At 46.4% G+C, this 13,241-nt stretch overlaps 1 protein-coding gene across 4 annotated transcripts in view; it reads left to right on the top strand.

The window, feature by feature from the left end:
* Positions 1–13,241, top strand: part of CCNJL (cyclin J like) — a 103,031-nt gene that overhangs the window by 62,805 nt on the left and 26,985 nt on the right. For all 4 annotated transcript variants that reach the window (XM_043913453.1, XM_043913454.1, XM_043913451.1 and 1 more), the window contains exon 3: positions 6,685–6,898. In XM_043913453.1, the coding sequence (XP_043769388.1) occupies positions 6,685–6,898 (214 nt within the window). The remainder of the gene's footprint in view (positions 1–6,684; positions 6,899–13,241) is intronic.

Raw genomic sequence — 13,241 nt, 5'->3', positions numbered from 1 at the left:
AGAAGGGTCCATTTGTTAACAGTCAGTGAACCTACAAATCGTCACTTGAATTCCAGAAACAAAAGAGCAGCCAGTGAGGGGCAGCTCAGGAAGCGCTCCTGTAGTGAACCTACATAAACGCATTACCCCGAGACCACAGTTTACACTGGGGTTCACTCTTGGTGGTGTACGTTCTGTGAGTTTGGGCAAATGTGGAATGACATGTCTCCACCGTTACAGACCGTACCGAGTAGTTTAACTGCCCTGAAAGTCCTCTGTGCTCCCCGTTCATCTCTCCCCCACCCAACCTCTGGCAAACCACTGATCTTTTTCTTCACTTTCTCCGTAGTTTTTCCTAGTCCAGGTTGTCATATAGTTGGAATCATAGTATGTTGGCTTTTCAGATTGCCTTCTTTCACTTAGTAACATGCACGTACATTTCCTCCTTGCCTTCTGATAGATGTTCATTCCTTTTTTTAACTTAGGCAGAGATTTTTTTTAACACCTGCCCCTGTGCCAGGCTCTGGGCAGTTGGTATTGGCAGGGTGGATGTGACTCCTGCTCTTTGCAGCTAGAGTTTAGCAGGAAGAGACACGTAAATAAGTAAATATCTGGCCCTGAAGAACAGCGTGCTTACAAGGGGCACCTGATTTAGAATGATGAGGGGTCAGAGAAAGCCTCTGTTTGGAAGTGACGATTAAACCTGTGTCTGAGGGACGAGCAGAAATGGAGCTGGGGAGCATCACAGACGGCTGTTTCCCTTCCTAGAAGCCTGCACACCCTTGAGAACAGCCTTTTCCATGAAGCCCTACCTGCTGACTCCTTCTTGAGCTGCTGTTGCCTGTTCCAAAGGTCCATAGCTGTTTTATGTACCGAGGGCTTCCTCAGAGAATCCGCTCAAGCCAGTGGGCTCTTTCTGCAGGGGGGTGTGCAGAGGAAAGACCTACAGCATCTTGCTTTGAGCTTCTCCTACACAAGGAAAAATGCAGAGGATGGGAGCGAAGCTCTATTGGGCTGAGCTAAAACCAGAGAGAAGTCAGGACATTGCATATCTGACTTCTCGTGTTTGGAGCCTTTGAACCGCCTGGATGAGGGCAGTGCAGCCAGGGCCAAAGGTCACTTCGCTAATTTCCGGCAGCTGTTGCCTATGGAACACTAAGAATCTGAGATTGTTGTTGCTTCTTGTCAAGAGGCCTTAGAACCCTCTGCTTAAAGGAAATACCCAAGTAGGCTGCAAGCTTGTGAGGGCTGCTGGAGGGTGGGGAGGGGGTCCTGGTGATCAGAGGGCTGCAGCCGCAAATTGGCTGCTGCTACCAGCTGTCTGGCTATATACCAGGGTGAGGCTGACTGAGAGATCTTCCCCGCAAGGCCACTCTGCTCTAAACCCTTCACTGTCATTGCCCTGCTCCAAACCCTTCGCTGGCTCCCATTGCCCACAGGACAGGCGGAATATCTTACGTGTTAAGTCCCTTCAGTCACGTCCAACTCTTTTGTGACCCCATGGACTGTAGCCTGCCAGGTTCCTCCGTCCATAGGATTTTCTAGGCAAGAACACTGGAGTGGGTTGCCGTGCCCTTCCCCAAGGGATCTTCCTGACCCGGGGATTGAACCTGTGTCTCTTATGTCTCCTGCATTGGCAGGTGGGTTCTTTACCATCTTAGCAGGACACATAGACTGAGACCCTGTCCACCCTCGCAGCCTGCTTTGTTCAGGCATACTCTCCCTCTCTGGCTTGTCCAAGGGCTCCAGCTTCCCCAGATGGGACACCAGTGTGGCCTTGCCGGTGCTGTGTTTCCAGCTGAACTTCCTTTTCCCCTTCATCTTCAACAGGTTAGTTCCTAGACGTCCTTCTAGAATCTGACTAGACAGGTCTCCTTGAGGTTCCCACTGACTTGCTACTCTACACAAGTGGCCACACCTTCCTCTGCGCCCCGGGTAGTCAGTACTCACCACTGCAGTCCCTCCCTTCTTCTCCCCCCCTCCCTCCCTTCACTCCTTCGCCGTTTAATTCCAGGCATCTGACCATGTTTTTGTCACACCAGGGCAGTGGCAAAACAAGGAGTAAGAGCAGACCCAGACTCGAACCCTCAAGGAGCTTGAAGTCCCGTGTGGTAGCATGAATCCATCAAACAATGATGAAAAATACCCAAAGAAGTAAAATCCATTCCTTAAAGAAGTGAAGATTTTGTCCATGATTTAAAAAGTCTACACATAATAAATGCTGGAGAGGATGTGGAGAAAAGGGAACCCTTCTACACTGTTCTGTTGTTTAGTTGCTAAGTCTTTGCGACTCTGAACTGTAGGTTCAGGTCCGTGGGAGTTCCCAGGCAAGAAAACTGGAGTGGGTTGACATTTCCTTCTCCAGGGGTATCTTCCCGACCCAAGGATAGAACCCACGCCTCCTGCATTGCAGGTGGATTCTTGACCACTGAACCACCAGGGAATGGAATGTAAACTGGTGCAGCCACTGTGGAAAACAGTATGGACGTTCCCTAAAAAACTAAAAAAATAGAGTTGCCATTATCATCCAGCAACCCCAATCCTGGGCATAGATCCAGAAAAGATGAAAGTTCTATGTCTAAAAGATACATGCACACCAGTGTTCATAGCAGCACAATAGCCAAGACTTGGGAGCAACCTAAATGTACATCAACAGATGAATGAATAATGAAGATGTGGTACATATATACAGCAGATTATTATTCAGCCATTAAAAAAAGAAATAATGCCATTTGCAGCAGCATTATCATGTAACTTACTAAATGAAGTAAGTCAGGTAGAGAAAGACAAATATGTGGTATCACTTATATGTGGAATCTAAAAATAATGCAAATGAATTTATTTATAAAACAGAAACGGACTCACAGACATAAAAAACAATCTTTGTTACCAAAGGGGAAAGGAGCAGTAGATAAATTAGGAATATGGGATTAACAGATGCATATAAAATATTTAAAGAATAAAGATTTACTGTATAGCACAGGGAACTGTATTCAATATTTTGTAATAACCTATAGTGGAAAAGAATCTGAAAAAATATGTATGTTAGCTGAATTACTTTGCTGTAACCTGAAATTAACAAAATATTGTGAATCAACTATACTTCAATTTAAAATTGTTTATTAGAAAAGATTTTCTTCATGATTTTAAAAAAATAATAAAAGGTTGAGGAAAAGGATACATTAAAATTCTTCTAGTCTCAGATCTAATATTTCTTGTTAGTTAACCCCTGGGGTTTTAGGACTTTGTCACATTCAGTTTCTTCATGTGTAATGTTAGGGACAGGAAATAATTGATCAGGCACCTTCCAGGATCACAGCTTTAGGGCTACTGAGAGAGTGGTGTTGTGGCCTCAGGCTCTGGGGGAATAAGTCAGAGAAGAGATCCTAGCTTGAAATCTCTACAGGGTTTGCATTCAGAGGGCAGACCTCCCCTCCCTCAGGGAAGACGAGCATCTTTACCAGCGTCCACAGCTTTCCTCTGCAGTGCTGATCCCGGTTTGGAATTCTGCAGTTGCCTTACCCTTTGATGGTCATCTCTTTCCAGCAGGGCCATAAACTCCATTAGAGTGGGTGATGTGCCCATCTAATTTTTTTTATAACAACTTTATTGAGATATCATTCACATACCATAACATTCACCCTTTTGAAGTACACATTCAGTTGCTTTTAGTGTATTCACAGAGTTGTGCAACCATTGACACTATCTAATTTAAGAACATTTTCATTATTCGTAAAAGAACCCTCATATCCATTAGTAGGTTCCCTCTGCTGTTAACCTTCCTACGTGCCCCCAGCTTCCTGCAGTCACTAATCTACTTTCTGTTTGTACGGATTTGTTACCAGAAGGGGGACCCCTTCCAGGGCTCAAGAGTGGGCTCTTGTCTAACACTCGGAAGCAGATTGTCCGAGGAGACACATGTCCTTACAAAGCAAGAGACTTTATTGGGAAGGGGTGCCCAGGCAGAGAACAGTGGGATGAGGGGACCCAGGAGGGGGTTCCCTCCTCCTGGGCAGAGGGTTCCTCTGCCACATGGCTCACAGTCTCAGTTATTATGGTCACGGGATTAGTTTACCAGGTTGTCTGTGGCCAGTCATCTTGCTCATGCCCACTTTGGTCTGACTGGGGTCCTTTCTGGTGGCGCCAGGGTCTCTCTGCCAAGGGAGGGTTTCTGGGAGGTTAGCAGAACATACTATGGCTTGGTGATTCCTCTCTCCTTTTGGCCCCTCCCAAATTTTCCTGGTTAGTTTTCAGTGGCAGCACTGTCTTCCTTATGGGGACCTTCCTGTTGTGAGACAACTCATGCAAGTGGTTATTACCATGCCTGACCAAGGCAGACAGTTTTGGGCTATAGTTCCCTAATATTTTCCTGTGCTGCACATTCCATATAAAGAGAGTCCTATGATATGTGACCTTTTATGACTGGATTTTTTTTTCACTTAACATAAAGTTCTCAAGTTTCATCCAAGTTGTAACACGTATCAGTATTTCATTCCTTTTTGTGGAATAATAATATTCCATGGGATGGGTATTCCATATATTTCCATTCATCAGTTGGTGGACACTTAGGTTGTTTTCATTTTGGGGCTATTATGAATAATGCTGCTATGAACGTTCCAGAATGAGTTTCTGTGTGGTCATCTGTTTCCATTTCTGTTGAGTATACACCAAGGATTGGAATTGCTAGGTCATGCGGTAACTCTTTTACATTTTGAGGAGCTGCCAAATCATTTTCCACAGTGGCTGCACCATTTTTCTTTCCCACCGGCAGTGTATGAGGGTTCCAGTTTGTTCACATTCTCACCAACATGTGTTTATTTTCCATTTTTGTTTTTATAATAGCCAATCTAATAGATGTGAAGTGGTATCTGATTGTGGTTTTGCTTTGCATTTTCCTAAAGATTAGTAATGTTGAGCATCTTTTTGTGTGCTTATTGGCAATTTCTATACCTTCTTTGAAGAAATATCTGTTCAATCATTTGCCCATTTTTAAATTGGGTTGTTGGTCTTTTTATTGATGAGTTGTAAGAGTTCTTTGTATATTCTGAATTAGAGTCTCTTACTGATCTATGATTTCCAAATATTTTCACCCATCCTGTGGGTTATCTTTTCATCTTCTAGATGGTGTCTTTTGAAAGTTTTAAATTTTGAAGTCCAACTTATGCAGTTTTTTCTTTTTCTTTTTGGTTCCTTCTGTTTTGTATGTCATATCAAAGAAACCACTGCCTAACCTAATCATAAAGATTTGCTCCTTTTTTTTTTTTTTAAGAGTTTTATAGTTTTAATCTTACATTCATGTCTGTGTCTATCTCATTCCTGATTATACCCCCTCTGCCTAGAATAATGCCTGATATATAGAAGTTACTTGATACTTATTGAGTGAAATGAATGAATTGGTATCTCTTAAATGAGTGAATGAACAGATATCTCCTTGTCCCAAAGCTATTCACAGCCCCAGGGTTAAAAGAGGGTGTTAGACAGGGGAGGGTCACTGGTCTGTTTTAATCTCATCCCCCAGTTAACCTGCCCTTAGTGGGCACTCACAGTTCCTTTTCTGCAGTTTTCTTCTTTCTGTTTTTCCTGGATTTTTGCTTCTTTTTTGTTCCCCCCTTTGACAAAATGTTGCTAAGACGTTTCCTAAGTAAATTGTGTCTGGTCTGCTTGCTTAAGTGTATGGTAGAGGTATAAGAAAATTTTTTCATTCATCAAAATCTTGGGTGAGATAGTTCTCTTGTTGCATTTACTTGTGTTAGACTGATAAATTCAGATGACACAGTAGTACATAAATTACGAAGGAAGAGTCACCTCCTCAGGGGACATATGATGGCTAGAACTTACTTTTAGAAAAAGTGTATGTATAGAGAAAGAAAAGGTAAGATAACAACTAATGAATCTGGGTGAAGGCTCTTTGGAGTCCTCTGTACTCTAGTTTTCATTAGGCTGGGCCAGGTCTGAGTTGTGGCACTCAGGGTCTCTGATCTTCATTGTGTCATGCAGGATGTTGTAGTTGTGGCGTACGAGATCTTTAGTTGTGGCATATGAACTCTTAGTTGTGGCGTGTGAAGTCTTAGTTGTGGCGTGTGGGATCTAGTTCCCTGACCAGGGATTGAACCTGGCCCCCCTGCATTGGGAGCGTGGAGTCTTAACCACTGGACCACCAGGGAAGTCCTTGTGCTCAAAATTAACAATTTTTCTTACACTGAATTTTTTTCAAAGCAGTGTTTCTCAACAATCCCGCCCATAGAGGAAATTAAGCCGAGGACCCTGAGAGGTTGCTTGGGGCTTTACATCCACTTTTCATTTTATCCTCAGCTGTTGGAAAGGAAGCCAAGGTGAAGGTGGGCTGACCAAGGTCATACAACCTGCTTGAGTGGAAAAACCCGAATTTGGATTTGAGACTCCCAACTTAAGTCCTCCTATGTGTTTTATGGCCTGTGCATCTCAGGCAGTCAACCTTTTGCTGGGAATGACCAGGCTATCACCCTTGCCTCTGTCTTCACGTTCTTGACACTTCACGAGCCTGTGCTCAGCGAGGGTGGGAGGGAGATGGTCCAAGAGTTTCTAGAACAGAGCGACTGCCATGTGGGGCTTGAAGGAAGGTGAAGAGGGAATGGAGGGAATTGGTGCTCCCTCACCAGCCAGCAGGTGGGCCCTGAGGCTCCCCGGAGGCAGCCCTGACGCCCTCTTCTGCCCTGCCTGTTCCAGGAGCTGAAGCTGCCCACCTTCCGGGCCCACTCCCCGCTGCTGAAGAGCCGCCGGTTCTTCGTCGACATCTTGGCCCTGCTGAGCAGCCGCTGCCAGCTCTGCCCCGCCGCCCGGCACCTGGCCGTCTACCTGCTGGACCACTTCCTGGACCGCTGTGACGTCACCACCTCCAAGCAGCTCTACGCCGTGGCCGTCTCCTGCCTCCTGCTCGCAAGTACGTGGAACCCGCCTCCTTCCCTCCCGCTCCATGAGCCCACGTGCTCCCGAATTGTTCTACATTTCCGTGGTCTTTGTGCGTCTTCTGTATTCATCCTTAGCTGAATGCGAAGAAGTGAAGCTGCTCAGTCGTGTCCAGCTCTTTGCGACCCCTCCTCCATCCATGGGATTTCCCAGGCAAGAATATGGAGTGGGTTGCCATTTCCTTCTCCAGGAGATCTTCCTGGCCTAGGGATCAAACCTGGGTCTCCCGCACTACAGGCAGACTCTTTACCGTCTGAGACACCAGGGAAGCATTTAAAATGTACCAGGCTATAAGGCATAAGGATTTTAGCAACTTGATCTTAAAATAATCCACATAATGACTCTAGAAGACAGATGTTTGAATACCTGCATTTCACCGAGGCACAGAGAGGTTAAGAAATTTGCCTTGGATCTATAGCAGATAGGATTTGAGCCCAGAAATGCACGATGCCAGAATCTGTGTCTTAACCCCATATTTCCTCCTTTCTGACATAAGGCCTCTGAATGTGCTAGGTGGGTGGGTGGGGAACTCTAGCAACCATTGTCCTTAGACGTGTTTAGAAATGTGACTGCTTGTGTGGGGCCCAAGCAGGACCCTTCATATATTTGTCAGGCCTGGGCACAGGCCTCTTTTGATGAGGCCTCACTAAAACACAGCGTGGCTTTGACCATCTGTCTGTCTGCCTAGGTAGGAAATGAACATGCTCCTGGTCTGGCTCAAACACAGTCTGCCATACCATGCTGCCACTTTAAAATCGCCCCCTGGTTTACTGACGGTCTTAAAAGGACCAGCCATCAGGGTCCTGCCTCTCTGACCTCATGCCTTTCTCCCCTTCCATCCCTGGGTTCCAGCCAGTTCCCCTGCTCCCCTGTCACAGAGCTTTGCATATGCTGTTCCCCCTGCCCAGAGCGCTTCCCATTCTCTTCCCCTGCCCCTCTGGTCTTGGTTAGACAGCACTCGGGTCCCATGCTTGCATCCCTAAGAAAGCCTCCACCACTGCCTGCAGAGTGAGTGGGGTGTATGTACAGTGTCTCTGATGTACAGTTCCATAGCGTCGTGGATTTTTAATTAAAACCCACCTCCCCCACTGAGCAGGCTTCCCTGATGGCTCAGCTGCAAAGAATCCACCTGCGGTGCAGGAGGCGCAGGAGATTCCGGAGATGCTAGTTCAGTTCCTGGGTCGGGAAGGTCCCTTGGAGAAGGGAATGGCTACCTACTGCAGTATTCTTGCCTGGAGAATCCCATGGACAGAGGAACCTGCAGCCTACAGTCCATGGGGTCGAAGTCCAACCTGCAGGCTACAGTCCAAGAGTCAGACAGGACTGAGTGAGTGAGCAGCACACGCCCCTAAGCAGTGAGTTTCAGAGGGTAAAGGACAACATAGTGAGGCCTCAGGATGTAGTATTTGTGGGCTAAAGGAAATGAATGGAGCCAAGGGTTCCTTTAGAGTGGGGCGTCCGCACTTCTCCAGGTTGCCCTTAATGCAGAGGAGTGGATACCCCAAAGTGACCAGCTGCGGTCACAGTTCCTTGATATCTAATCAGATATTGCCTTCGTCGCTACATTATGTTATTGTCCTATTTTATTACAGGGGGCCCTTGCCCAATCTTTTTGCTTCCCACTGATGCTTCAAGAAGATTATGCCCATTTTCTCCAGTGGCTTTGTCTATCCCTGGCACACTGCTATGAACCCTTCATCACCATCACCCAGTTCCAAACACATGGCATTAGAGTTTTTAATTCTGCCTTGTTTTCCACCCTGGCACCTGCCACCTGCTGTTATCTATAATCCCTTTGCCAGCTTTGGGTTTACAGCCTTCTGACTTGTGATTTTCTTTACCTTGGGCCAGCTGGCTTTCCCCTGTGATATAGGGGAGCCCGGTTTGCTGGGAGACTGGCCTGCTTGCTAACTTCAAAGTCCCACATCAGCTCGCAGCTCTCTTTGGTCTTGGGAGGAGCTGTGGGGCTGGTGAGACATCCCTGTTAGCGGAAGGCAGAACGGGCGTCGCATTTCGGGGGGCCCTCGGGGAGTCTGTGCCATGGCCTCTGGCTTGCTGCTGTCTGTGATCTGTGGGCTGCTTCGAGACCCCTGGGGTGGGGGACTTGGATTTCCATGCGGCCACCGAGGCTCCGGCGTCTGTCTGGGGAGCTGGGGCGGGAGGTGTGCACTGGGGACTTCTTTGTGCCGTGGCTGCCATGGCAGAGGGAGGGGACCTTTCAGACTGAGAGGCGGACCCCCCACACACACCCACATGTCTGAGGGCGGCAGCCAGCCTCGAGTGGCAGGAACGGATTTTTCAGGACACCTGCCATATGCTCAGAGGCCCCAGGAAAGAAAAGTTTCCATGACAGCCTGAAATCCTATTCATTCCTCCTTCGCCTCTCCCCAGGCCAACTGTCAGCCACAAGGGAGGTCACCTTGCTCAGGAGGTTCTGAGTTCTGCTAATTTGCTAGCAAATAATTAATTCCCAGATAAGAAGGTGACAGTTCTTGGGTTTTTGCAGCTGCTTCCAGGTAAGGGTCTTGCATAGATGGAACCTTCTCACCCACACACAGTTTCTCTGCTCCCATAAAACAGGAGCCGGTCAAAGACCCACGTCTCCAGACTGTGGAAGGAGGAAGAAAAGCAAGAGTTTGTGGGCTGTTCCATGGCGGACCAGTGGCAGAGCCGCCCTTTGCCTCTCTATGATCAAGTTTTATTTATTTATTTTTCATCCCCTGTATTGCTAAGTAGATTCTTAACCACTGGACCATCAGGGAAGTCCCTCTATGACCAAGTTAACTTCATTTCCTTCCTTAACAGAGGAGAGACTTCTGTTGTTGTTCAGTTGCTAAGCCGTGTCCGACTCGTTTGTGACCCCATAGACTAGCCCACCAGTCTCCTTTGTCCATGGGATTTCCCAGGCAAGCATACTGGAGTGGGGTGCCATTTCCTCCTTCAGGGGATCTTCCCGACGCAGGGGTCAAACTCATGTCTCCTGCATTGGCAGGCAGATTCTTTACCACTGAGCCACCAGGATAGCCTGGAGAGACTCCTTCTGTAAGTCTCAGCTAGGTATAAGTGTGCCATAAATTGAATAGAGCCACTGTCTTCTGTAGTCTTTCATCTTATATAGCACCCCTCCCCGGCTGTCTTTTGGTTGTTGTTGTTGTTTAATTGACAACACAGAAACCCCACCACCTGCAGGTGAGTTGGCTTTGACGGTGCCACATAATCATCGTCCTGATGGGGTGGCTACATTGTTTACTGGTCCCTTTCTCCACGCCCAGCCCTATGCCAGCCGCTTCATACACACATCACTTGGAAGCTTCGCAACCAGCCCGGGTAGTCGTGCTGTCTTCTGCCCATTCTGTAGGTTCAGAGAGGCCCAAAGTCACACAGTTTGGAATTTTGCTTTATTTTTTTTAATTGAGGTAGAATTCTTATCACAACATAGAATCTACCGTTTTAACCGCTGTGAAGTGTGCGGTTCTGTGGCATTTAGTTCACGTACCGCTGTTGCACAGCCGTCAGCTCTCTCTGGTTCCAGAACACGTTCATCATCCCGAAAGGTGCCCATGTACCCCGTGAAGCAGTCAGTTCCCATTCCTCCCCATCCCCAGCCCCTGGGAACCACCAGTCCGTTTTGTGTCTGTCTGGAGTTGCCTATTCTGGATATTGTATATGGAAAGGAATCATACAATATGTGACCTTTTTATGTCTGGTTTCTTTTACTTTAAGTTTTAAAGATTCATCCATGTTGTAGCATGTAGCAGTACTTCAGTACCTCATTCCTTGTTACGGCTGTATGGATACATACAGCCTTGTATGGATGGACCACAATTTGTTTATCCATTCATATGTTGATGGACATTTGGGTGGTTTTCACCTTTTGGCTGCTAGGATTAGTGCTGCTGTGAACATTTGAGCACCAATTTTGTTTGAACATTTATTTTCAATTCTTTTGGGTATCAACGTCGGAGTGGAATTGCTGCCCATATGTGGTTATTCTGTGTTGAACTTTTTGAAGGAAACTTGGAGTTTTGCCTTTGCCTGGTTATTGTCGTTCAGAGATGAATATGTGCTGAGTCCTTATCCCCAGGATATGGACCGGGGAAGGAGAGAAAGGAGAAAGGGAGGGAAAGAAAACCAGAAAGGCAGGAGGCATGACCAGTGGCATTTTGCTGGGATGGCAAGGCCTTAAATGTAGTATAAGATCTTGCAACGATGATATAAAAAGTATGAGATGCAGTAAGTCTCCGACATACGAATGAGTTCCATTTTGAGAGTGCATTCATAAGTCCAACTTGTTCGTAAGTCCAACAAAGTTAGCCTGGGTACCTGACTAACACAATCTGCTATGCAGTACTCTACTATAATAAGTTTGTAATACTTTTCATACAAATAACACATAAAAACAGAAGCAAAAAAATAAAACATTTTTAATCTTGCAGTACAGTACCTTGGAAAGTACAGTAGTACAGTACAGCGCTGGCATACAGGGGCTGGTATCGATTGAACAGGTAAGCAGTGTTACTGACTGCAGGAGGGAGAGGAGGTGGGAGGCGGCAGAGTTGAAGGATCAGTAGCAACAGGAGACAGAGAGCAGGCTGCAGTTTCACTTACTCCTGACACTGACGGAACAAACATTTGCATCTTTGAATGTTCGAAACTTGAAGGTTCACATGTAGGAGACTTTATATATATATATATTTATGGGTTTTTTTTACTGTATACTTTTTATTGTTTAAAAGATTCCAAAAGGAACAGAAGCACCTAGTGTAAAAAAATTAGTTTCTCCCCAAATCCATAGTCACATTCCCAAAGTTTGGGGTGTATCGTTCCAGATCTAGATGTACTTATGTACATCTAGAGAAAGTAAACCTATTTTCATTTCTCGGGGTGGGGGAGGGAATGAATCATAGGTTAACAGCTATATAAACTGCCCAGTAAACAAAATTGCCCTCCCTTCCTCCTTTTATCATTCTTTCTTTCCAGCTAATCCCAATTCTCATTATACTTTCTCAGAACAAGCTTCTGTTCTCTTTCATTGTGACTTTCGGACCCCCACCCACTCCCTGGGAGAACAAGGTTTCTGAGTGCTGAATTGTCGGTGAGCTGCATCCTGCCCCTGACTTCTGATTTGTGAGAAGCTGTGGGAGCTCAGGGAGATGAGTCCATGTGTTTCTTGGGATAAAATTCTGACTTCCATTTTTTTGTAGCTGAGCCTGAGTCCAGTGCTGGCCTTCATCTCAGCCCTCATCCTTCTCCCCAGGAGAGGGAGGCATCAAGCAGGAGGGTGATCCCGTGGTCTCTGCAAGAATAAGACCCTTCTCTGTCCTTGGGGCCTCCTGCAGGGCAGGCTCCCTTAGCCGGGCCTGAGTCAGTCCTGCCATTCTGTGCTTACCTGTAGTAGGCCCATCTCCCTCTGCTAGAGTTTTAAAATTAGCAATGGTACACTCACTTGTAATGAGATTCAAAGAATAAAATAAAAAATCTGTTGCCCATCCCACTCTCCAGAGACAACTTATGGGAACAGTTTCTTATATCTTTGCCCAAAACGGATTGAATGTATTTTCTAGGAATATTCCATGTGTATACAAACATACAGTCAGCTTTCATGAGCCAAGATTCTGTACTTGCAGATTCACCTGCTCACTGGGCTTTATTTGTGACTCCAAAACCAACGCTTCTGGAACTTTGGGGGGCAGCTCTGTGCTTTCTCTTTTCAGCTCTCATATTAATAACAAATATCAGGTGGCCTTTTTTGCTCTGTTTCGTGCCATGTTTTCTTATTTTTCTGCTTGTTGGAGACTTTGCTGTGTGAAATGAGCCCCCACCATCATGTTGAACTATGGTGTTCTGTTCTGCTGCGTTTGGGAAGGCTGTGCTGTATGCTCCTTCGGAGAACATTTGTGTGTTAGGTTAGCTTTGCTTAGGCGAAAGGTATAGTGCTGTTAGCTGTGAGTTCAGTGATCATGAATCAATGATATATTAAACAAAAATACACAGAAAAGGTTACGTGGGGGTTTTCTTGCTCCGCTGGGTCTTTGTTGCTGCGACTGGGCTTTCTCTAGCTTCTGTGCGTGGGCTCCTTGTTGCCGTGGCTTCTCTTTTGGAGCACGGGCTCCAGGCACATGGGCTCAGTAGCTGTGGCACATGGACATAGCTGCTCTGCGGCATGTGGAATCTTCTTGGACCAGGGATTGATTCTGTGGTTACAGGACCACCGGAGAAGTCCAAAAAAGCTTATGTGTTGATTGATTGTGATCAGACTCACAGGAACCTAACCCTGTATCTTCCCTCTAGGAGCATGGTTCTCTGTGCACCGTGAA

This window comes from Cervus elaphus, chromosome 9 (genome assembly GCF_910594005.1).
Source record: "Cervus elaphus chromosome 9, mCerEla1.1, whole genome shotgun sequence".
Taxonomy (NCBI): Eukaryota; Metazoa; Chordata; class Mammalia; order Artiodactyla; family Cervidae; genus Cervus; species Cervus elaphus.
The sequence above is the reverse complement of the archived record's forward strand: the minus strand, read 5'-3'. Positions and strand labels throughout refer to the sequence as shown.